Here is a 24,103-nt window from a genome sequence, read left to right on the forward strand (position 1 = left end):
CGCACGGACGCACACACACACACACAGAGAGAGAGAGAGGAGAGCGCATGTCAAGAGCGACTGTCAAAAAATCTATTCGACTTTTTATGCAAATGTGCAAAGTATCTAGCCATGTCTCTATCTCTCTATGTCTCCCATCTCCTCTAGATCTCGACTCTTCCTCTCCTGTAATGTAGCCCTATATCCTGCCATTCTGTTGGCTGGGATCTACTTTGCAAACGCATCCGTCGGCGCATCGTGCTTGACCGTCTCCCACACCCTCTCGATCCTCTCCACCACACTCTCGGTCAATTTCCCCCTCCGCAACCCCTGGAGCGTCGGCTCGATCTGCTCAAACTTGCTCGCGCCGATGACGACGCCGTCGCCGCACTTTGCGTCCAGCGCACTGTGGTACGCGACCCAGCGGTACGCGAGCTCGGCGCGCGAACACCCCTGCTCGCGCGCGATGTCCTCCCACTCCCCCAAAGCCTGCAGGTACGACTCCTTCAGGTACATCTGGTCGTACATGCCGTTCATGAAGTTGGTGTTGTACCGGCCCGCCCCGTCCACGATCTGCTGCTTCGTCTTGGTCAGCAGGCCCCCCGCCACGGGGGAGTAGGCGTAGAAGGCGATGCCCAGGTCGCGCAGCGTCGGGAACAGAGACGTTTCCAGCTTGCGCGCCACGGCCGCGTAGTTGCCCTGGAATACGCTGGGGAGGATGTATCCCTGGGCTTTGCAGTGGTTGTGGATCCAGAGCACGTCGGCGGCGGGGTAGTTGGATAGCCCGAACCGTTTGAACAGGCCGAGTTGGTGCGCTTCGTGGACGCCCGCGAGGGTTGATTCCAGCGGGACCGTCACGTCGGGGCAGTGGAGGTAGAATACGTCGACCTAGTAATGGGTTTTGGGTGAGTTAGCCTTTGGAGGTTGCACCCAAGATCTCTCTCTTCTCTTCTCTATCATGAGAAGCGCACGACTTACCACGCATCCAATCTTCTTCACACTCTCCTTCGCCCCAGCGACAATACCCTCCTTCGTCGCCAACCCGGGACTCCACCCCATCAACCACTTTGTGTCGATGGAAAACCTCTCGCCCGCTTTCGTTTCGCCCAGCCGTCGCTCGCTCTCCCCGTACAGCTGCGCCGAGTCGAGCCGCGTGATCCCGTACTGGGCGATCAGGTCATACGTGGCTTTGAGGCCCTCGTCGCTGACGAACGGGTCCGCGTTGCCGATGAACCCGGCCCCGAAGATGATCTGGGGGCATTCTTCTGAAGGCATTTCCGTCGGTCAGTTTGAAGTTGGTCTTGTAAAGGATGGTCTGAGGTTGGAGGTGCTACTAGAGATCGGAGAAGACTGTGGTTTAGTAGCGCGAGCAAGCCTTGAAGAAAGAGAGGATTCTGCTTGGATCTTGAATGTATGGAATACGCAAAAGTACTTTGCCCTGATATTGCTATGTCATGAGCCAAAAGGACCCATTGTCGGACAAAAGGTGGGTGTATTTGAAATCAAAACATCCATGGGGAAGAAACCAGTTCAGTCACGTTGGACAGAATGGGATGGGACTCCAGCTGCTAGCCATATCGGATACTATTACGAGACGTGTAATTCGCATTTTTTTTCCCCTCGAGTTTGGTCTGAAGTCGCAATCGACAGTCGATGTGGTGGTGGAATTTGTTCTTCTCATAAATCACGGTCTTTGCGAACGCCGAAACCCGCGGCATTCACAATGGCAGATCAGGAGGGCTTAGGGTGTCGGGTATGATTAGACGCGATTTGTTGCATGACGCGTGATGATTCGTTATTGGACGCGGCGTATTTTCGTTTGCCTGGTTTGAGTATCTCTGTCGGGTTGGGATGTCGCTGGTGATTGATGTGTTTGCGTATAGTGTTTTGCTGACCTCCGATGTTTGTAGATTACAAAAGGTTCGTGAAGAGGTAGGATTTGCTGGGTGACTGGACTGGACTTGACAGGAGTAGAACGCACTCTCTCAATAACAGAAGAAACCACGACACAATGTCGCCCATCACACCATACAAGATCAACATCCCCGACGAAAAGATCCAGCGCCTCAAACAACAACTCGCCCTCGCCGACTTCCCGGACGAGCTGCCCGACGTCAAGCCCTGGAGCAGAGGCACACCCCTGGCCGATCTGAAGCGCCTCGCCGCGTACTGGCAGGACGGCTTCGACTGGCGAAAACAAGAGGCAAAGCTGAACGAGCTGCCGCAGTTCATGACCCAGATCGACGTCGACGGCTTCGGCACCTACGACATCCACTTCGTCCACCAACAGAGTCCCGTCAGGAATGCCATCCCTCTGCTTTTCTGCCACGGGTGGCCAGGGAGTTTTGCAGAAGTCACAAAGATCCTCCCCCTGCTGATCAACGGGGGTGGTGATGCGCCGTCGTTCCACGTCGTCGTCCCCAGTATGGTCGACTATGGGTTTTCTTCTGCGGCGAAAAAGGTTAGCCATTTTACCCATGGGATCATGCATGATATGCATGGATGGGACAATTTGTGTGCTCACACTATGAACTGCGACTCTAGGCAAACTTCCAATTCGAGCAGCATGCCGAGGTGGCCCATAAACTCATGTTGAAGCTGGGATACAAGGAATACGGTAAACCCATACCAAAAATTCGTGCTGAGAACACCGTCATTGACTCTCCCTCCAAAGTGTCGCAAGGAGGAGATCTGGGCTACTTTGTCACTCGCTTCCTGGCCATGCTGTACCCAGAGTCATGCAAGGCGCAGCACGTCAACATGTGCCACCCGCCCGAGATCACGGCCATCTCCCACCCGGCACTCTGGGCCCAGTTCCAGGCGACTCCTCTGACCGAGTACGAAAAGGCCGGGCTCGCCCGCTCCCGCTGGTTCCGCGAGGAAGGCTTCGGCTACAATCTCCTGCACAGCACCAAGCCCCAGACGGCGGGCTACGCCATCACGGCGAGCCCCGTGTCTCTCCTGGCGTGGATCTACGAGAAGCTCCACGACTGGACCGACGGGTACGCCTGGACCGACGACGAGGCCCTCACCTGGATCAGCATCTACTACTTCTCGACCGCGGGTCCCGCGGCCTCGCAGCGCATCTATTACGAAAAGACGCACCGGACTCCCAAGGCAGGGTTTCCCTCGAAGGAAGCTGTCGTCGAGGTCCAGCGCTACATCGACGTGCCTCTGGGCTACTCCCGCTTCCCCAAGGAGATAATCCTGCTCCCGAAGGTCTGGGTCAAGGCCATGGGACCGGTGGTGTTTTTGAAGGAGCACGAAACCGGTGGACACTTTGCCGCGTGGGAGTTGCCAGAGGTGTTGGTCGGGGATTTGCGCACCATGTTTGGCAAGTCGAGTGCCGCGTATGGGGTGGTGCCGGGGAAGTCGGGCTTTGACGTGTAGAGTAGAGTAGAGTAGAGTTAGAGTAGACGGGTGTGGTACCTCATCGTCTGTGAAGGGAGTTACAAGTATGGAATAGGATCTGGGTTTCCTCTCTATTAATTTCCGTTTTTCCCTTTTTCGACCATGACAACTTGACACTTGCTAACAACCCCCTCCCTTAGTAAAGGTAGATTATCCTGGTCAAAGGACCTCATTCCATCCTTCTCCGAGTTTCTGCCAAAAGCCCTCTCTCTCTGTACCTCGTACTCACTCGGGCTTATAATCCGGCTTCTGTCTCCACCACCCGGGAATGCGCTCCCAATCCTCGACCGTGCCTAGAAAAATCCCGTCAAGTCAACAAACAGTTAAGAGAACCCCATACCCGACCGAGAATCTAAACCAAAACCCGCTAGAAAAGAGCCGGGGAGGGGGGATTTGTGACAAACTCACGCTCTTTGATGTACATGTCCTCGGTCGCCGCGCGGTACGCGTCGTAGTACTTCTTGGGCATCTGCACGTTGACGAACCACTCCCTGTCGCAGGCCCACTCCTCGACGATCCGTATCGTCCCGTGATGGCGCGGGTCCCAGTACGTGTCGACGAAGAGACACTCGGGCTCGGCGGTGACGGCCTCGAACGTCGTGCGCAGGTGTCGGAGGAACTCGTCGGCGTCGGCGTCGGCGACGTGGAACGTCACGTGGAACATGAGCCGCGGTTTTCGCGAGGCCTGGGCAGCGGTAGGCATGTTTTACTTTTTTTTTTTTTCGATGAGGAAGATAAGAAGAAGGTTCCAACAAAAATTCTGGTGAAAGAGTTTCTCAATCACAGCATGGAGATAAACATGGTGCACAGTCACGACTAGTATACCTAAGAGGTAAACCTTTTACTCTAGATGGAATCCAAGATATACTCATTGGCTCATTTTCCTAGCTCTCTTCTTGTACCGTTACAGCCAGTCAAAGGTGCTTGGAAACTTCATGTGCGGCATTGTACAATGCCGTCATCCTCTCCAGGCTTTGGATAGCTGCGTTGGGGAAACTTGGAATTACCTATTGGCCGGGTGAGGAGACGATACCCATCATATGCCCGTCAACTCGAGACGCAAAAGATCCTTCCCCACAATCTCCTCTTTCCTCGACTTCATCTCCTCCACGTCCCAGTTAGCCCATGCTAGTCGTCCTCTCAGAAACTCGGCCTCGGGACTCGCGAGCCAGACTGCAAAATGAGCGGGCAGATTGACTGTTGTTTTTTTGTGCGCTAAGTTAGCGGGTGTCCCTCGAGTGGAAGCACTGATGGAAAGATCCCCTACCCGAATCCACAGAAAAAGCGGTATTGCCTATCTTCGCCGACATGGCCGTGGCTACCAGGCCTGGGTGCATGTTGACGATCCGCACCGTCGGGAGCTCCTCCTGGATAATGTCCATGGCCTTTGTAATGGCGATTTTGGATGCCGAGTAGCCGCTGTGTCCTGTGCAATAGCCCCGTCTCACCCCGTAATGCGCCAAGACGCTCGAGATGTTGATCAAGACGGCGTCGGGTTTGCAGTGCCGCAGGAACTCGAGCGCGACGAGAAAGCTACCCTTGACGTTGATGTCGAAGCACTTGAACCACTCGTCAATGTCGATGTCGAGGAGTGGCTTGTTGAGATTCTGGTACCCGGCATTGTTGACCAGGACGTCGATCTTCCCCGCCACGGCTTCGACAGTGTTGAAGGCTTCGCGGACCGCCGGTGTCTTGGTGATGTCGAGCACCAGAGGGTGGATCCTCGACTTGCCCTGGTCCTCAAGCTCGGCTTTGAGTTTGAGGAGGCCCGTCTGGTTGAGATCGATCAAGACCAAGTCTTTTGTGCCCGCCTCGACGAATGCTCGACACATGGCGGATCCGATTCCACCTGCCGCGCCGGTCACGACCACGGCCTTACCAGTGGTTGAAAGCTCTGGCCGCGACGGTGATATGGCTGGGTAAGGGGCATGATGGAACTGGGCAGTGAATTCTGCGAGGACAGGCTGATCTGCCGACATCAGGGGCAAGATGTAGGGGCTCACCTTCCTCTAGACGAGGGTGATATTGCCCAATTGTGGTTCGAGTCAAGAGAGGTTGGCAACATGGTGAATCCTGCTCCTTTCAAGTCCTTAGAATATATCTCATCGGGTAGACGGAGGTTCTCGAGCGAAGACCTTTGAGGATTTGTCATGAATGTCATTCCAGAGCCACGGGCTCCCTTTGTGCCGGCTGCGCCGTAATGCGGAGGAAGCTGCATTTTGAACAGGATTGCAACTCCCGTCTCAACGTTACAGGGACTTCTGGACGCCGGCGTGGCCGAGTCCCGAGAGCAGACAGCGTGATAAACAGCGTAACTATCAGAAGGAAACTTAGTCCTCAGCAACACCACCACATACCTTGGTCAGAATGTGACAACCACTGAATTCCGTCGCTCTGAGATGTCCCTTTCCGTAGCGGGTATTCACTAAAGACCCCACTCAGCCAGTCGAGGCTATAGGTTGGAGATAGAGAATACGCCTGGCAACGTTGATAGGAAGCTGCGATCAATTCAGGGACGAGGGTGATGGCAAGTTGTCGCTACGAATACTTGCAGTCTCAAGCACAGTTGAAGATACCTACTGAGCAGTTACAATCGGCCAGGGGTAGACGCGCTAGTGTATCTAAATACAAACTAGTCCCCCTTGGTCCAACTACTTGACACTTAAGATCATCCGGAGCGGAGCCCGGAAAGCTTGGCACTGGGGGAGGCACCCGTACGTGTCCCTCCGCCAAGACGACTTCGTGTGTCTTATCCGCTGCTCTGCAGGGATGAAACCCGCCAAGTCCGTCACAGCGTCACAGCCTGTCGAACTTTGACTCGTCCAGAAGTGGGATTCGTCCATCACCTTCCCCAATTCGTCGTATCTGAAACGGTCGGCCAACCACCCCTTTGGCGGTTCTGCTGCTCGATGGACACTCATCGACAGGAGGTGGCGAGGTGCCCAAACGGGCGATAACACTTGGGGAGTCAGTATGTATATCGAGCTGCGAGACTCCATGTCTCGTTCTCATTCTCGTATACGCCTAAGTCTTTGCTTCTCGTCCCTTTCTGCTCCTTGCTTTGTTAACTGTGGTCGAGCACCGACGTGAAGACTGCTTCAAGCTGAGATTAAAATAACCTATATCATGGAGACCAAACCCAGAGTGAACAGTCATTCCAAGCGATGGAGCAAGATGAAAACTCGCAGACAGCTTTCCACAGAGACGGTGTCAACCCCACCAGCAGCTACAGCCATTCCCCCTGTGGAAGAAGAGTCCGATTCCGAAAGTGACGATGGCTTGGACAGTGAAGACGACCTTGACGAAAGCGATGATGAGGATGAGGATGAGGATGAGGATCAAGTCGAAGTTTTGCAATCAAGTAGCGCCGCTCCAACGCAGACGTCGAGTCTGCAAGCTCTCTCCTCAACGACTCTACCAACTCCCACTCTTGCACAGTCGTCTATCCAGACAAGTGCAATCCCAACGGTAACCGCAGAGAGTGTAATAACAGTCCCAACATCAGCCGATACATCAATCATCCCGACTTCCTCCAACCCACTTTCCACTACGTCAGCCGTCCCTACACCAGCGATTGTCTCTTCAGAATCATCCTCCACCCCCCTCTCCGCCACGAGCATCGCTGCCATCGGCCTGGGCTCCATCATCGGCGCCGCATGCCTCGGCACTGTCCTGTACTACACTCTCATATGCTGTTGCCGTCGTCGTCGACGTCGGCAAGACCGCGTCCAAAACGGTGAGCCGTACGGGAATCCGTTTGGGGAGGGCCCCGGTGACCAAGCCCGAATCCTCAATTACGCCTCTCCCCCTGCCGTTGCCGAAGTCCAACCACAAGGCCCTCCCCAAGGTCTCATGCCGTTCCGCCAAACACTGTCAACCCTCAGGGACAGCGGGACTGAGATTCCAACGTACGGCCAGGCCGTGACGCACAACCCGTTCTTCCACCCGATCATTCCCGGGAACGAGACGTCTCGGGACGAGAAGCCCGTGCATCTATTCAGGGAGCAAGTCGATCCGTTTCCCGAGAGTGCACGAACAAGTCAATTCACCGGCATCGAGGGGTTTGCGCTGGAGCCGAGGACAGAACAACCTCCCCCCCCTCCTCCTCCTCCTCAACTGGATGAACAAGATCAAGCACCACCAGGGCCGCAATTCTCCCGCTTCCCTGCCCCTGCCTCTCCTGCGCCAGTGTCTCTGCCCGCACCTGAGCTCGCCCACATCCACCCGACCCTCCGGCCCACGTCTCATCGGTACACCGAAGCCCGTTCACGAACCGTCTCCTCGATCATCAACGGATATCAATCGGCTGAAATCCCCCCGTCGACATTAAGTCCCATGCGCAGCGTCTTCGCCGGGCAGAGACACGAGTCCCTCACCCCGAGTGAGTCGGCGAGTAACCTGCCCTACGACCGCGAGGGGGTCAAGCGCGAGATGGAGAAGTTGCAGGCCATGGCGGCGAAGTTGGCGGCTTCCAACGGCCGTGTTGCCGACGGAGTAGGGCTAGGCCGGTATGAGAGTGGGAATGGCAACGGGGATGGGCAGAGGTGGATATGACATGATATATTATGATATGATAGCGGCACGTAACACCGTGTACCGATGAGCATTTCAAATGCTACTATGGTGTCGGGGAGATTTGCCATGATCAGAGGGATTTTGTCTTACTAGATGACTGACTGGACTGGACTGGGTAGATCGACGAGGCCCACAAGGGCGAATTGAACATATATGTTTCAACAGCAATTTTTGATTTCTTCTCCGAGAACTTCTGTACTTCTATTCGGGCATTTCGGTTCGGTTTCAACGCCAGAGGGAGGAAGCCATACTGTCTATCTGGCTGGCTGATCTCTCCATCCATCCAGCCGGCACTCTATCCAGCAGCCAGCAGCCAGCAGCCCACCCGGCGAGCGAGCAATCTCCATCTCCCTATCTACGACCGACGGCGACGCTGGGGACTGAGTAAATCTATCCCTTTCCCCGTCACGGTAATGTATGCATGTATGACTCGAGATAACAGACATCTCCCCAATACGAATATCACCGTGTATGTTTGCTATGTTACTATGCTCCCCTACCCACTCCTGATTTCCGCCCAGCTTAGCGTAGCGTAGGCTTAGCTTAGCCTTGCCTTTTCTTTGCGTTACTTTGCTTTACCTTGTCTTGCTCGTCGCTCGTTGTCTCGTCCTGCCACTGCCGGCCTACGTACGCACGCCTCAACAGCCTTGTTACACCCGTCGTTTTGTTTTGCGACTTGATCGCGCTTATGCCATGCCGTGCCATGCCGTGCATGCCCACTGGTCACTGGATCAAGAGCTCAAACGACCGCCCTCTATCCATTATCGGGGACGTTATGGTTCCCGCCAGCCTGGGTCGTTTGGTCGGTTGGTCGGTCGGTCGGGGCAAGGTGGTACACGCGTACTTTTAACGCAGTATAAGATAAAGAAAAATGGTTTTTGACAAGATAAGTCGTCTGAAGCAACTTGGCAACTTTATGAGATCCACTCTCACTCTCGGTCTCGGTTAAACTTGCTGCTGGGAGTGGGGTGCGTACTATGCCTTAGCGATGGGGGACTTGCACGCTGGTAATGGAGAGAGAGAGAGAGAGAAATGGGGCTAATCCAGTACTCCGTAGTGGTGATGGATTGCGTAGCTACGAGGAGGCGAAGATGGCAAACGTCAACGTTTCGCTCTTCGCTCTTGCTTGGCAGGTCCGGGCTTGTTTCGAGTTGATGGCGGCGCATCCACAGAACCGCGTCGCTTTGTATCCACTGTGGGGGCGGCGGCGGTCTCTATATGTCCATTTAACCTCTGGTCGACTGGCTCGTGTGGCGTCGCATGTATATTCGATTCGGCTCGACTTTCTCGAACAATGGCGTGCATGGAGAATTTCTCAAACGCGAACCTCCGGTTCTTTTCTTTCTTTCTGTGAGACTTTCTAAGGGGCTTCCGAGTCCGCGTCATCTCTGACCCGAGCTTTTGGTCGACTCGTGGACGATTTTCTCCTGTGGGGATGTGGTTAGTTGGTTGCTTGTTGATTGGATTGCGAGCTTGGTGGGGTGAAGTGCTCAGAACTCCGTAGGGAGAGGTATGTACGGGTGGCATCTTGGAGTGATTGCTTCGACGGCGAATGCCCAATCACTTTCTGGCCTTGGCCATACGACGACTCTTTGGACCCGGGGGGATAACATATACTCGTAGGGATATATATGGATCTAGACCGTGGAATATCCTCCATGGTCTCGTTTCATCGGCGAAAGAACAAGGCAATGGATCGGGCGATGGTGGGTTGAGGAGTCGAGCAGTCGAGGATAAGTGATATGGCTTGCTTTTTTGGGGCAGTGATATCGTGGTACCACGTATACCCGTGCCCAAGGGAGCCCCCAGGGGAGTCCAAGGAAACCTTGTTGCGGACCTCGACGAGGGGGATCTGCTCATCTTATGAGCTTGTGCCCAGAGTATCCAGTACATATACCGTGTTCAAGTCCGGTGATGCATAGCATACACCTCCATCCCATTCTGGTTTGCTGGTCCATTCCTTCTCCTTCTCCTTCTCGTTCATGCCCTTGGAGCTGGCTTCGTTCTCTTGACTTCGATTAACCAGGCCCAACTGGATTGGCTGGTTGTGCAGATCGTCCTTCTTCGTCTTTTCGTCGGAGTTCTGTCCTTTTCAGGGGCAATTGATGTGTTGATCCTATCCCTTCTCTGCTCTTTTCGTCTTCGATCTTCAGCAGACGCAACAATGGCTGGCTCCACGTCTGCTAACAGCACAACCCCTTCCTCCTCCTCTGGGCATGCTGAACAGAATCCCGAGACGGAAAAGTACCTGCAAGCCCTCAACCATTCGCTCTCCACCAACTATCTGTATGCGCTGGTCGTCCTCACTGCCCTCGTTTTCGCCTACCACAGCGCCATCCGCCTCCACAGGCACACCCGCCATCTCGTATCTCTGGGAGGAAACACTCGATCTCAACGATATTTCTCCTTGGTCAGTCCGACCATTGCCTGGCTCAAAGTCCATTTGGTCTATGCCCCCTTGTTGTATCACAGACGGGCCGAGGAGATCAAATGCGGCTCTCGTTTGATCTTGGGCACGATACCCACGCGGTTCAATACCTTGTTCATCACAAGCATCATCGTGTACAACGTCTTTGCCTGCGTCTATAACATTCCTTGGTCGTCTCCCGAGCTCGAGGTCCTGCCCATCTTGAGAAACAGTAAGTCCTCAGTCGTGTTCGATCCTCTTTGATGGCGACGCCGTGCTGACTGTGACTAGGGACCGGAACCCTTGCCACGGCCAATCTCATCCCCATCTGTGTGCTGGCCACCATCAAGAACCCCTTGATAAATGCTCTGGACATTTCCTATGACTCGTTCAACTTGGAACACCGGTGGCTCGGTCGCTTGAGCATCCTTCAAGGCGTGGCACACACGATCTGCTGGATGATAGCGAAGGTCCAGAAATCAGGTTGGGCCGCCGTCCAAAAATCCTTGACACACTCTTCATTCATCATGACCGGTCTCATCGCCACCGTCGGCTTCGTGGCACTGGGACTGCATTCCTCAAAAGTCTTCAGATCCCTGGCATATGAATTCTTCTTGCACAGCCATATCCTCCTTGTAGCCATGACCTTTGGCGGGCTGTGGGTCCACTTGGAGGGTCTGCCCCAACAGCGCTTCCTGATGGCCGCCATCATCATCTGGGTTGGCTGCCGTTTGTGGAGACTGTGCACTCTGATCTACCGGAGCTGCGGACGTGGCGGTACCTATGCCACCATTGAACCACTCCCACGCGGCTCTGTGAGAGTCTCCGTCACCTGTGTTCGACCGTGGAAAGTCCGGCCCGGCCAGACTCTGTACCTGAGCATTCCATCCATTGGCTGGTTGACTCTCCACCCCTTCTCCGTTGCATGGGCCGAATCTGATAAGGAGACGAGCCTGAGCCGTTGGGACAGCACGAACAGCAAGCACTCCGAATACTCGGACAAGACACGACTGGTGGGCACTGTCCGCGCCGGTAAAGAGGGAGCTCCGGAGCCGCGCAGTCGCACGATCGACGTCATCATCAAGCGGAAAACCGGCTTCACTTCGACCCTGCTGACTCGAGCCCACCAAGGGGGCGGCAGACTCGTGCTCCCTGCCTTTGTGGAAGGTCCCTACGGCCATGAGACCAGTCTCGCGAGTTTTGGAACCTTACTTCTCTTCGCCACCGGAGTCGGCATCACTCACCACATGATGTACATTCGCTCGCTGGTGCAGGGATATACCGATGGCACCGTCGCCACTCAGCACATTACCCTCGTCTGGGTCGTGCCCAATTGCGAGTGTCTGGACTGGGTGCGCGAATGGATGCACGAAATCCTCAACATGGAGAATCGCCGCGACGTGCTCACGGTCGTGATCCACGTCACCCGTGCGAGTATGAACCAGGACGTCAGGAGCCCCAGCTCCAGGGTGAAGATGGTGAGAGGTCGTCCGAATGTGATGAGTATCGTGCAGCGAGCGGCCGACGATCGAGTTGGGTGTTTGGGCGTCAGCGTCTGCGGGTCGGGAGGTCTCGCGGACGAGGTTCGTGCCGCAACTCGGGTGGTGATTGGGCAGGGGGTGAATGCTTCGTTGATGGAGGAAGGGTTTGGATGGTGAACGCAGCGGTGGAAGGGATACTTAGATGGTGTTGGGTTTTGGTCGCAGTGTTGACAGTCCGAAAGTAAAGTCAATGGGGAAAAGACCACGAGGCTAGCCCTCCATTCAGAACGGGCACAACACAGAGCACCCACCTCTTTGTGGGCAGTCTACCCCTAGCTACCGCCATCATTTCGCAAGCCATGGAAATATAGAAGGGAGCTTGGGAGAATAGAAAGTATATAGATCAAGCACGGCGTATCAAGGACTCGAGCCAATGAACGTGGGACGTGGGGGAATCATGATGTACAAGTACAGCCGAGCCAGTGACGCCTGTTCAGGGAAGCGGTTCAAGGGCGCCGCTTTTAGCAGCACCAATACAGTACTGAAAAATACAAAGAACCATGATGCCGATATCGGGTGCCCTCGAGTCATACGGGTGGGTGACGGGGATAAGTAGAGGTATTGGAGGTTGAATTGACATGACTGACCCTCCGCGCGGAAGGCTTGGCGCCAAGATAAAACGTCGTCATTTTTGATTGGCTAGGACTCTTCCCACCTCAGACGCCCCTTTTGCCTGCATCCCCCCCAGCGTCCCCTAGGCAATTGATCTTATTTTTCTTTTTTAACAAGATTAGTACTGTAGGATAGCTAAAGAGCGGTTCAAGACTCTCAGGAAGGCGATAAGCCACGGGTATAGCAGACCAGACAAAAATGAGAGAAGCATGTTGCCAAAGACTCGGTCAGGCTCCAAGTAGCGCTTCGACTGTGCCTTGACCTGTCTGGCCACCCAGGCCACCCTCACCGCCAGAACAATGTCTCAAAATAAACTTTGAAAAGTGCCGATCATGATCCACATCCCGGAGAGCCCCGGAGGGGATGAAACGCCGCATTCCGTGGTGACATTACTAGCACTAGTAGGCACCAGGTACTTCGTACATACTTCGACGTCCGTTGACTTTGATTCACCACCACCACCACGACGGGAGACTGATTGACCGTTGAATTAATGTGCTTCGAGGCCATCCTTCTTCAATAAGGATACCAAGATGGGATCCTTTCCATACAAGATGTCATCAACCCTTTCGGAAAGAGAGAATTCAATACTCGTGACGAGAGAGGAGAGTAGTTACGCATTTGCGTCGTAGAACCAATTATCAAAACCCTCAGTCACGACCAAACAACGCCCAAATCACGCCGAAATCACCCCGTCGTTGGCCTGTCCTGTGTAATCCCGATAAATCCTCCAAGTGATAACTGAAGCTGTTGCATATCTCCTTCACCTGCCCGCGCCCGACAATCACCCCAGAAAAGGAAAATACATTCTGATGTCATCTCATGTCAAGTTGGAACTTCTTACTTGTTCTTGTCGTCAATCTCTCATAGTCGTGTTTCCTTCATAGTCGTGTTTCCTTCATAAGTCAACGCCTCCGTCTCCGAGCTTTGGTAGAGGCTGGGTATCCAAATTCATACGTGCACGCTCATTCAGGATGCTTAGATCTCCTCAACATGTGCCTGGGCCTGTTGCGGTGGAAAGGCCAACACCTGCAACTGTTGATCTGACTCCAGCTCCTCCACAAAGTCGTCCTTGTTCGGCAGCAATTGAACAAAAAGGCGATTCACAGGGGCAGCGTCGTAGCCTGCAGCCAGATTCATCTCCTCGTCTGCTAATCTTCCACGGAGAGCAATGTGCTGTCCCGTCCACGACGTGAGACGTGGGGGACCGGCGACGATTCTCGTGATCAGAATCAAGTACATACACGGCCCCGTGACGATGAACACGTACGCTGCCGCCACGTAGCATGCTGTACATGCAGAGTCGCGAGATCCTGTGAAATACGGGTAGCTGAGCGTGTCGCTGGATGTGATGGTTGACTGCTTTTCCACTCCGAATGGCTGGCCTCGCGCGTGGCCCAGCGCCGGCGCGCCCGTGATATTGACGGCGTCGTTCGCCCACCCGGCCATAACTGCGCGAGCAAAGATGCTGATGCCTTCCACCGGTGTCGACCCCCTTTTGTCAATCACACTGTGTACCCCGTCAAGGTACAACAGCAGAGACCCATCCGCATATTCCGTTTCGAATGGGACATTAATATCACGCGTCGATAGCAGTCGAATCGACCCCGGTTCGTCCATAATGGTTGCGCATGATCGCTTGCGCACGATACGTGTCACCTCGGCCGTGGCATAGGTGAAAGTGTACTCGACTCGATCAAAAACTTCGTACTGAGTGGAGTTATCACAAGCTGATGAAGAAATGGCACAATCCCAGCCTGTAAACATTGTCGTCCACTGCATCGCGATGGACCCGGGTCCTTGGATGTTGTAGTCCACGACAGCACCGAAATTAAAGAGACTCGGCACCCAGCTTCCTTTCAAATCTGACACAGTTCGTTGACGCTGCCATCCTGCATGGTCTGCAGACATGTAGAACGTGCCGGCTGGCTTGACCCGGGTTCCGACCATGACCACTTCGCGGGTGACCAAGATACCCTGGTCGAGCTCACTGGAGATGCCAGAACAATTCGCCATACCGACCATGACGATTTGTTCTGGTCCGTCCATGACATCGTCTCGGCCTAGATGACAGAATGCCTGATTGTGGAGGCCTCCCGGAGTATCGACCAGTAGTGGGGTGGCACCAGATTCATCTAATCCCTTGGACGAAGGAATAGACAGAGCCACTCGACTCTGCGGCCAACTTTCAACGACTGAGAGAGGGACGCGGAAGACGGTGAACTTGTATCCGATGGTCGCGATCGGAGCCAATGCTGCAAAGAAGTAGCTGACCATATACAACACCCGGAACCCACGCCATCCCACCAGAACGGGTGCGTGTGATAGCGAGTTTAGGTACCGTCCGTAGTCCAGTCCACCAGGTCCGAGCGCGCGTTGGGTGCATTCCAAGTTGAAGAGATGAGTGCAAGCTCTTGAGAGACCGTAGATGGTGCAAGAGACTCCCACGCCCAGCACTGCCAGCCAGGACTGTACCGAGAAGGAAGATCCGACGCTGAACTGCCGCGCTTTCCATGAACTGGTACGCAGAGTCGACGGATTTCCAGCCAGACAATTTACCCCTCCAAATAAAAGGATTGTTCCACCCACAAACAGTGCCAGGAGGGATAACATTTGCAACCTTTGCAGCCTCGTGAAGAAATTCATTCTGGTGGAACAGGTGTCAACGTTCGTCAGAAAGGGGGAATTGCTGTGATGAGGAAGATCGAAGGTGATGGAAATGGTTTTCCATGCTTTTCATCCCCATATATAGTAGCTGCCTGTGCCCCTCTCATCTTCACACTCGTTAAGTGTCTGTTCACAGCCTCCATTGGTGTATTTCGAAGCCCGCGCCTCGCGAGTCTACGCATGACTGTGGACCAACATGCATGAGACTCCCTGATCTCTTCTCTCGTCGCCCAATCCAGCCCCTTGTATTGGGGTGTTCGTGCCCAAGCCACTGAACTCGTGGGGGAGATATCTTCGAGTGTCCCAGGTACGACGGTAACGGAAAATGGATTGTGGCAGGGGGGAACGGCGCTAAGCCTCTATAAGTTAGGTCACGGAGAATTTGCTGCGTTCTTCCGTGCATAATCGTCCCCTGAGTGACGTAATCCAATGATGTGCAACTGGGGTGACTGGTGCAACGGGCCAATATTACTTTTACATTTCATAAAATACCAGATCCCTGTCACATTCGAGACGCGTTTGTCTCAGTATTGACTTTTACTCTTGGGCAGATGACTAGTACTACCCAGGAGCTAGTATACTAGCGTGGTCTCGTAAAAATAGCTACTCGCCGACCTTGCCGATTACATGTTCTGGTGCCCATATCGAGTCCTTCTCTCGATGCCCAGCGCGCTATTTTAGTGGGATGGCACCTGTGAAGATTCGTAACGGAAAACAGTCATTTGGTTTCACTTCTCCCATTCTTACACCAAACCATATATTCCACGTATCTTACACAGCACTATTTCCGAGTTACCTTGGAAGAAAGTCTATGATTAAGATCCTTGATCCACGCGCTAGATTGACCTGCTGGCATGGCATCGAGCAGGTTGTTCCATTCCGACTTCGGCGGTGAAAATCCATACATTATGCCGAGATGATAATACTATACAAGAAACTGGCGATCATAACAGTTTCCCTGGACGCATCAAGAGACAAAACACTTGCTTGATCTTGACAAATCGACATTAAAGGCATGACTATCAGACGCGTGGACAGAGAGTCGCAGAACTATCTCGACGATGATTTTACAGAATGGCTCAACCCTTTACTCGCCAAACAGCATGTGCCCGGTGTATCTGTCGCGGTCGTCAGAGAAGATGGTCGAATAGAGTCTGCCGGCTTTGGGCTCGCGCGACTCCCAGACACGCCGGCGAGGGCAGATACCATCTACCCTATGGCAAGCACGACCAAGGCGTTCACCGCCGCTCTGTTGGGGCTGCTGATTCAAAATGATCGAGACGCCGACAAGAGCGTGCTCGGGGAGAAGGGGTGGAAGACCCCTGTCTCTCGCATCTTGAAGGATGATTTCAAGACAAAGTCCGACTACGTCACGCGGACCGCGACATTGGAAGATATCGCCAGTCATCGCTCGGGCATTCCAGGTCATAACATTCCGTGGGGACCAATACTCGGAAGGTCACTGCGAAACACAACGCGCTGTCTCCGGCACCTGGAGTCGCGGGACGACAGCTTCAGAGCGGTTTGGCAGTACAATAATCTCATGTATGGCGTTCTGGGTAACGTCGTAGAGGAAGTGTCGGGCAGGGAGTTCCTCGACGTTCTGCAGGACCGAATTTTAAAGCCTCTATCCATGAAGCAAACCTGGTATGGCATTGAGCAGTTGGCGAAAGCTGAGGCGGATGGGCAGGTGGATAAGGCATGCATAGCGAGGGGTTACTATTGGAAAAAGGGTGGCTCGGACGACGAGATACACGGTGAGGACACGGGATATTATGTGCCCGAGCCGTATACGAGCATCATTGGCTGTGAGCCGGCCGGTGCACTGGTGTCGACGGTCGACGACTTTGCAAAATGGGTATCGTCCTTGCTCGAATCTGCCCAGCCCCGGGAGGACGACGACCGGACAGATTCTCTCATCAGCAATGCGCTCTGGAAAGAACTTACCACTCCGCGAATTCAGATCGTCCCACAACCTTATCCATCTGAAGTCACGCCGCCAAAACCAAACGACCATAGCACGCCGACAGGGTATGCACTCGGCTGGGCCGTGGACCCGTACATGTACCCGGGTACTCTGATCCTTTCACACGGTGGAGGTCTGCCAGGATTCGCTCTCGGGGTCGTGTTGGTCCCAAACCACAACTTTGGGCTCGTGGTGGCGACAAACGGAGGCATGGCAAACTCGGTTGGCGAAGCCATCGCGAAAGAGTTGATAGGACGCAGACTTGGTGTTTCCAAACAACAACGACGCAACCATATTGAGAAGCAAAAGAAGCAAGAGGATCGATCGGGCATCAGCGACGAGAAATCGGAACGCTCGAACAACATGTGCACGCCAATGTCCGACCACGGCACCCCTTCGTTGCTGATTGAAGGCACCTACCTCAATCCCGCATACCACACCGTTTCTTTGGTCCGGGCGGCTGCTTCAACCTGCCTTGGTGTCAAAGACCCACATCTTGAGGGTGTCAAGATCATCCGGAATGGGGAGAAGGTCCCTGATTCGGTCGGACGTCCTCTCCTCATTACTCCGCTTGGGAAACGCGGTCTCCAATTCCGATTGCTTTTGCATCAGTCAACGAAGCAGCCATATACGAACAAGATCGTGTATGCGCTTGAAACGCTCGTCTCACACGGCGACCTCAGCTACGACCCCGCGCCAGGGTTGCCAAAAGGATACGGTCGTCAAGGAGACGCCAAGTATCCCGGAAAGGCAGAGCCGGTATTCGAGAGCAGCGGTGTCAAGGACCGCGGAGCAGTTGTCGAAATTGTCAAGGGTGACAACGAAAAGGAGCTCTTGGTGGCGGCGCTGGGGCTTAAGACTAAAGTCGACGAGGGTACAGATAATGCTAGGAAGAGCGGGGAAAATGAGGGATTGCTCTATGAAGGCTGGCAGGACGACCTGATATGGTTCTACAAGACCGAAGAACACCAGGGAGCATGACAACATCCATAATGCGGGGGGTGCTCTCTGGCCGTACTTCTAAGCTGAATCCTAGCAGGAGACAAAAGTAGAGTGTCAACTAGAACGGGTTACTCATCTGGGACTTTTACTTGTACCCGATTTTGATCGACATGTGAGACATGAGAACCCCTTATCGCATAACCCCATGATACCAAACGAATTACATCTCCCACTAGTTATCCAGACCACAACTACGGAGCATGTCTCCACGCCTCCTCGTCCGACACAATCCTCCCGTCGAGGACATAGACCTCCTCCCAGCCAATCGTCCAGGCCATGCCCTTGACGTCAAAGAACTTTTCCTCGTCCGGCCGGACCTTTTCGATGAAGAACGGGTCGTCCCGCGACCTTTTGATGCCCTCAACGTTGTCCCGGACGAGGAATTCGGCCACGCCGTCGTACGGCGTCACGTCCAGGGCCTTGAGTTCCGGCCACGCGGCCATTGTGCTTTGTTGGACGGCGGACGAGGTGTGGTACTGCGGCCGTGTGATAAAACTGTCAGTTATGCCACGACAATACCGAAACCGGGGGGTTTCTCTTTGTCGTGTGAGATTTACGGCCCTACCCCAGCGAGTATACCGCCGACATCGAAAGAGATAAAAAAGATAGAGAGAGATAGGTTCGACAAACCTGGGTATATTTCAAAATGCCATACTTCTCCACCAACGGCCTCACCAGCGGTCCGTGGACGTGCGACCAGTAATGGTTGAATTCCTCCTCGGTCAAGTTCGGGTTTCTCTTGAGATACATGGACACGCGGAGGACTTTTTGCTTGGTTGCCATGGTCCTCGACTTTTGTTGTTCTGAATTCTGGGATGGATGTATGGATGGATGAATGGGTTTTTTTTTGTTCTTTTCCACGGCTGGTGAAAGACAATATGTGAGAGAAATGTGGCTGAGGCAGTATTTTGTGTTCTTTATTATACACAGGACTGTGATCCGGGTTGGATATTGGATATACGCAGCCGCAACGAGGCTGGGCGCACCCACTACCCACCACCCACCACATGTGATCGGGCTTTCCCTACTCCCTGGGTCTCCGGGTCCCAGTGGGGTGTAATGCAAAACGCCTGGAAAGGACCCATTGGTTGTTACGCCCGCAGAACGTCCGGTCGAACTATTGGATATGTCATCCCGACCGCAAGACGGTGTTGGTGAACGCCGTGTCGTCCCCCAGCTGCGATCCCATCCGACGTAATGCGGGGAGAACAAGTGGGGGAAATGCTTGCTACATTAGTAATATTACTGCCAAAATCGACCTGTTACAAACTCACCCATCGCTTCTGAGATGGCCAGAATGACATACTGTCGAAATAACTGATGCCTAGATACGAAAATATGACCTTCAATCTTCTTCGAGGTACTTAATCTCATAACACTAGTTGAACCCCCCTTCCCTTGCCGCCTAGACTCATCTAGCAAGTACCCATCTACCCCTCCTGCTCCGCAGCCTCCTTGATCCTCCTGTACGCAGCCTTGACCTCGTCCGTCTCCCCAAAGGCCTGAAACCACTTTGCGATGAGCGGGTGCTTGTCCAGCGTCAACCCGGCAAAGCCGTGCAACCGAATCCACGGCTCGTAGTGGCAGTCGACCGAGGTGTATCCGCCGGGGATGATTGTGGCGCCGTCGGTCTTTTTGAGTTGGCCGTCCAAGATATCGTAGCACCGTAAAGTCTGGGCTTGATAGCGTTCCAGGGCGTCGTCGTTTTTGGTCTTGTTGTGGAATCTTGGACGGAAGGTTTTTTGTCAGTGCGGTGGCCCAAAGCTCCAAGAAAGAGGGATGTATGGATATATATCGAGGGTAGATGGTGGATCGATCATGCTCACCTGAACCAATTACACTGCCCGCTCATCGGCCCCAGCGTCGTCAACAGCAAATACTCCCACTTCTCGATGTCGACGCGGTCCTGTTCCGTGTCGCCCCGCGGCCCGATCTTGTTGTCCCTGTCGTACACCCGGCGGATGTAATTCATCACCGCGCCCGACTCCCACGACACGACGCCCGTGTTGGGGTCTTCCAGGGCGGGCACGCGGCCATTTTCGTTGATCTTGATGAAGGTCGAGCCCTTGACGCCCTTTTCCGGGTCGTCGCCCCCCTCCCACAGCCGGACGGTGTAGGGTACCTGGAGAAATTCTAGGGCGATGGCGATTTTGATCGGGTTGGGGCCGTTGCTGTGGGCGTGGAGAAGGAGAGGTTTGAGAGGTGCCATGGTGTTGTTTCGAGTGGTTCTAGTACTAGTAGTAACAATGGCGGTAGTAGCTGCAGTACTAGTTGTTGATGTTCTTACAAGCCCTTGGAGGATTCGCCTGTTGTCTTGAGAAAGTCCCGATATATACCGATAGTGTTGTGGTAGATATGACCGGATATTGGGAGCCCTCCATAAGTCTGCTTTCAAATACGTACAGCGACCATTGTGAAAGAGGGGGAGAGAGTGCATTCACCAATCCCGATCGCCAAGGAGCGGGAGCGCAATTCCCCAGGCGGAGGTGCTGACGAGAACTCCGGACTGTCTTCTCCACGAGTTTACACGCAACCTACCCACCTTACGGGTAACCTGGATTTGGTGGTGTGCAATGAATTATCGGACTCTGCTGGAGGAATCGCACAATCCCGAAACAGCCTCTCCCAGCTACAACAATGAATAATCCGACATAATCAGTCTAGAACGGTACATACCGGCGAGTTTGGTCGAAGCGGTGTTTCAAAACACCGTCCAAGACTCTCAGTGATTGGTGTGGAGACAGAAGACTCGCAGTTCCTCGGTCCATGCGAGAGGGAAAGGCAAGTAGAAAACAAATAAGGAAAAGGAAATATAAAGGAGATATTGGATGGATTTCTCGTGTTAAATGGTGGTGAAAGAGGGAAGAGAGTACTCGTGCAGAACAAGACAATCTGTGAACATTGATTACACTGCAAAATGGAGCAACTCATCACCCCGATCAAACATCTAAAGCAGCCCTTGCAGATCGGCCCGCTGAAGCTTCGAAACCGGTTTGCCATGTCCTCGATTTCTCGGAATAGGTGTGTCTCAATTTCAAAGTGATGGTTGCAGGGTGTCAAACCCGACTCACGCGCTTCAGATCCGACAATACGTACCCAAACGAGCTGAATGGCGAATACTTCTACCAGCGCGCTCTCGGGGGTGCCGGCCTGATCGTCGCCGGAGGAGCCCTCATCGAGCCGCAGGGGACGCCGATGCGGGAAACGCCTCAGATCGACACGCACGAACACATGCTGGCGTGGAAAAAGGTCGTCGACAAGGTGCACACGGTGCCCGGGTCGGTGTTTTTCTGTCAGCTCTGGCACTGTACGGTCAGATCACTTGTTATTAAGCGTCCAACGAGCTAACTCGGAAGATGTACAGGCGGTCGCATGACATACGCGGACGCAAAGATCCAAAAGGACTATGGGCGACCGACCATCGCCCCGAGCGCGATCCAGGCGCGCATGGGAGTCGCACCCGACAACGACGGCGTGTATGATCTCGAGCCAGGACTCGAAAAAGGGTATTCCACGCCGACGGCCATTGAGGACCCGAAAGCGGTGGTCGAGCAGTTCCGGCGATCGGCCATTTTTGCAAAAGCCGCTGGATTCGACGGCGTCGAGTTGCATGGCGCCAATGGGTATCTGGTAGCACAGGTCTGTTTTTCACACTTGGGGGCCAGCTTTCTCTCCGTGGCTGACGCACTCACTCAGTTTCTCGACGACGGCGCCAATATTCGGACGGACGCATATGGTGGATCAGTCGAAAATGTGAGTCTCGAGATTTTCCGACGGTGGATGTGACAAGGCACCAACTCATATATTTCACAGCGAGCAAGATTCTGTCTAGAATGCATCGACGCCTTGATCGATGTATGGGGCCCGTACCGCGTCGGCATCAAGCTGTCTCCCGCCGTCGGTCGAGGCGATCTGGGCATGTTCCCGGTCGAAAGACAGATTGAGCAGTTCACGTACCTGATCAAGGAACTCGACAAGCGGCCGTTGGCATACATCAACCTGGTCCGATATCTTGGTACGTTCCCCCTTCCCCCAAAGATCCCCACGTCCACAAAGCCTATTGAAGCTAATGTGTGCGGCAAAAGAGTTCATGGACATGGAAGTCGACGGCAAGATGCGCGGGCCCAAGCACCCCGTGTGGGCGACGTATCGCCACCTGATCAAGAACGCCAAAGTGTTTCTCAACGGCGCCATCTCGCTAGTCGAGGCCGAGGAGCTCCTCAAGGACGACACCGGCGACGTCATTGTCTTTGGGCGTCCGTGGCTAGTCAACCCGGACTTTGCCAACGCGGCCATGGCGGGCAAGGAGAAGGAAATCACATTCGACTTTAACTTCGACGTGAGTCCTCCCCCTCAATTGATTCGTGGATGGTATACTGATCCAGGACGGGGCTAGTACTTTGCGCAATATCCGCCGGGGAACCCGGCCAAGGGATATATCGATTATCCTTTTCTCACTACAGACTACAAGGCTCCGCAGCTGGCGGCGAAGATTTAAGCGTGAGAAGCGACAGCAGAGTATGGTTAGAAGACAGAGAAAAAGGGATTTTGATGGTGATGGTGACGGCGACGTGGCATATGTCAATGCAATAGTCTCTGTAGATATCATCCACAACTCTAGTGCCAGTATCTCATGGAATGCTTCCCCCATAAAGTCTTGTTTCTTCACGATCGTAGCTTTGATCTCGTCTTCCCAACCTTACATTCTCATGGAACTGAGCTGCATGCCCTGGCATATCAGTGAAGCATCACGATCTTACTGCTCCCGTAACAAGACATCCTGGATGGAACAATAAGTCAGAAGAAAAGACAGAAGATACCTATGTCCCTCCCACCCATTCTCTCTCATATCACGATACGAATCGACAGAGTTGAGCAGATAAGGACTCGCGGTGCCGCTATTGATGATCCCGCAAAGGACTTTCGTGCATAATCAGCCCAGTGGTATTAGTCCTTGAAAGCACAGATCGATCGACATATAGCCACGAAGATTTACAATGATTTGTAGCCGTGACAAATGAAAGGTAGACCCCTCAGAGTTCTATCTCGAAGTACACCGAGGAGGCCGGGGTCCTTGAAAACCGTCCTAGCCCGACCGGGCCTTGACAGACAATGAAATATAAATAGCTAAAAATAACCCCTGTGAAATCCACAATTCTTTAGAGATACAGATTGGTCTCTCTATCGTCTCAGTACCTCCACTCACCAAGTCGAAAGGACACACTACCTAATACAGAACTCGGCGCCTTACAAGGAAGCAAGCACACCCGTCCCAGAATGGGGATCGAAGCGAACAACCACACGGCTCAAATCGCGGCCTTGACCGAGAAGGTGGCCCAACTAGAACGCCGCCTACAAGAGCAAGAAGATATCGAAAGCGTCCGACGCCTGATCGACCACTACACGGCGCTGCACGACCTGGCCTTCCAAGACCCGCAGGCCCTGCAGGAATGGGAGAACCTGTTCACCGAGGACGCGCACGTCAAGTACGCGTTCGGCGAGCACTTCGGCCGCAAAGGCCTCGGCGCCTGGGCCTGGGGCCCCGAGGTGGCCCAGTACGCCCAGTGCCACCTGCAGAGCAGCAACTTCGACATGAGCTTCAGCGCGGACCGGCGCGTCGCGCACGTACGCTCCAACGGCATCACCACCTGGCTGTACCGGCGCGACGAGCTGGATCGGCACTTTGACGCCGGCGCCGTGTATCGCTGGACCATGAGGCGCGAGGAGGACGGGACCTGGGCGATCTGGAAGATCGATCTGTATTGTGCGTGGAAGTCGGGGGAGGATTTGAATGGTGTTAGTGGAGGGAAGTAAGCTTCAGTAAGGGAGTGAGTGAGTGAGTGGCCGAGTGACTTGAGTGACTTGGGAGACAGGACAGGGAAGGTCATTATATCCAGGGGATTTTAAGAGAGGGAAAGATGAGATATTCCAGGTGACAGAGCC

At 54.0% G+C, this 24,103-nt stretch overlaps 12 protein-coding genes across 12 annotated transcripts; 6 read left to right on the forward strand and 6 right to left on the reverse strand.

The window, feature by feature from the left end:
• Positions 1 to 207: 207 nt before the first annotated feature.
• Positions 208 to 1,254, reverse strand: AYO21_01109 (hypothetical protein; the record flags this gene model as incomplete). Its single annotated transcript, XM_022651093.1, has 2 exons — positions 208 to 867; positions 958 to 1,254. The coding sequence occupies 2 exons, from the start codon at positions 1,252 to 1,254 to the stop codon at positions 208 to 210; spliced, it is 957 nt and encodes a 318-aa protein (XP_022516571.1).
• A 736-nt stretch (positions 1,255 to 1,990) lies between these two features.
• Positions 1,991 to 3,369, forward strand: AYO21_01110 (hypothetical protein; the record flags this gene model as incomplete). The annotated part of the gene is made up of 2 exons (XM_022651094.1): positions 1,991 to 2,440; positions 2,524 to 3,369. 2 exons carry the CDS (start codon positions 1,991 to 1,993, stop codon positions 3,367 to 3,369), a joined length of 1,296 nt encoding a protein of 431 aa, XP_022516572.1.
• A 246-nt stretch (positions 3,370 to 3,615) lies between these two features.
• On the reverse strand, positions 3,616 to 4,093 carry AYO21_01111 (hypothetical protein; the record flags this gene model as incomplete). Its single annotated transcript, XM_022651095.1, has 2 exons — positions 3,616 to 3,683; positions 3,799 to 4,093. 2 exons carry the CDS (start codon positions 4,091 to 4,093, stop codon positions 3,616 to 3,618), a joined length of 363 nt encoding a protein of 120 aa, XP_022516573.1.
• Positions 4,094 to 4,426: 333 nt separating this feature from the next.
• Positions 4,427 to 5,369, reverse strand: AYO21_01112 (hypothetical protein; the record flags this gene model as incomplete). The annotated part of the gene is made up of 2 exons (XM_022651096.1): positions 4,427 to 4,587; positions 4,658 to 5,369. 2 exons carry the CDS (start codon positions 5,367 to 5,369, stop codon positions 4,427 to 4,429), a joined length of 873 nt encoding a protein of 290 aa, XP_022516574.1.
• Positions 5,370 to 6,516: 1,147 nt separating this feature from the next.
• On the forward strand, positions 6,517 to 7,944 carry AYO21_01113 (hypothetical protein; the record flags this gene model as incomplete). Its single annotated transcript, XM_022651097.1, has 1 exon — positions 6,517 to 7,944. One exon carries the CDS (start codon positions 6,517 to 6,519, stop codon positions 7,942 to 7,944), a length of 1,428 nt encoding a protein of 475 aa, XP_022516575.1.
• A 2,185-nt stretch (positions 7,945 to 10,129) lies between these two features.
• On the forward strand, positions 10,130 to 12,030 carry AYO21_01114 (hypothetical protein; the record flags this gene model as incomplete). The annotated part of the gene is made up of 2 exons (XM_022651098.1): positions 10,130 to 10,604; positions 10,664 to 12,030. The coding sequence occupies 2 exons, from the start codon at positions 10,130 to 10,132 to the stop codon at positions 12,028 to 12,030; spliced, it is 1,842 nt and encodes a 613-aa protein (XP_022516576.1).
• Positions 12,031 to 13,503: 1,473 nt separating this feature from the next.
• AYO21_01115 (hypothetical protein) lies at positions 13,504 to 15,171 on the reverse strand (the record flags this gene model as incomplete). The annotated part of the gene is made up of 1 exon (XM_022651099.1): positions 13,504 to 15,171. The coding sequence occupies one exon, from the start codon at positions 15,169 to 15,171 to the stop codon at positions 13,504 to 13,506; it is 1,668 nt and encodes a 555-aa protein (XP_022516577.1).
• Positions 15,172 to 16,207: 1,036 nt separating this feature from the next.
• On the forward strand, positions 16,208 to 18,139 carry AYO21_01116 (hypothetical protein; the record flags this gene model as incomplete). The annotated part of the gene is made up of 1 exon (XM_022651100.1): positions 16,208 to 18,139. The coding sequence occupies one exon, from the start codon at positions 16,208 to 16,210 to the stop codon at positions 18,137 to 18,139; it is 1,932 nt and encodes a 643-aa protein (XP_022516578.1).
• Positions 18,140 to 18,351: 212 nt separating this feature from the next.
• AYO21_01117 (hypothetical protein) lies at positions 18,352 to 18,943 on the reverse strand (the record flags this gene model as incomplete). Its single annotated transcript, XM_022651101.1, has 2 exons — positions 18,352 to 18,636; positions 18,791 to 18,943. 2 exons carry the CDS (start codon positions 18,941 to 18,943, stop codon positions 18,352 to 18,354), a joined length of 438 nt encoding a protein of 145 aa, XP_022516579.1.
• A 647-nt stretch (positions 18,944 to 19,590) lies between these two features.
• Positions 19,591 to 20,369, reverse strand: AYO21_01118 (hypothetical protein; the record flags this gene model as incomplete). The annotated part of the gene is made up of 2 exons (XM_022651102.1): positions 19,591 to 19,885; positions 19,987 to 20,369. 2 exons carry the CDS (start codon positions 20,367 to 20,369, stop codon positions 19,591 to 19,593), a joined length of 678 nt encoding a protein of 225 aa, XP_022516580.1.
• A 708-nt stretch (positions 20,370 to 21,077) lies between these two features.
• Positions 21,078 to 22,658, forward strand: AYO21_01119 (hypothetical protein; the record flags this gene model as incomplete). Its single annotated transcript, XM_022651103.1, has 7 exons — positions 21,078 to 21,181; positions 21,241 to 21,467; positions 21,525 to 21,799; positions 21,857 to 21,913; positions 21,974 to 22,175; positions 22,246 to 22,499; positions 22,557 to 22,658. 7 exons carry the CDS (start codon positions 21,078 to 21,080, stop codon positions 22,656 to 22,658), a joined length of 1,221 nt encoding a protein of 406 aa, XP_022516581.1.
• Positions 22,659 to 23,437: 779 nt separating this feature from the next.
• Positions 23,438 to 23,974, forward strand: AYO21_01120 (hypothetical protein; the record flags this gene model as incomplete). Its single annotated transcript, XM_022651104.1, has 1 exon — positions 23,438 to 23,974. One exon carries the CDS (start codon positions 23,438 to 23,440, stop codon positions 23,972 to 23,974), a length of 537 nt encoding a protein of 178 aa, XP_022516582.1.
• Between the last annotated feature and the right edge of the window lie 129 nt (positions 23,975 to 24,103).

Source organism: Fonsecaea monophora (assembly GCF_001642475.1).
Source record: "Fonsecaea monophora strain CBS 269.37 chromosome Unknown Scaff4, whole genome shotgun sequence".
NCBI lineage: Eukaryota > Fungi > Ascomycota > Eurotiomycetes > Chaetothyriales > Herpotrichiellaceae > Fonsecaea > Fonsecaea monophora.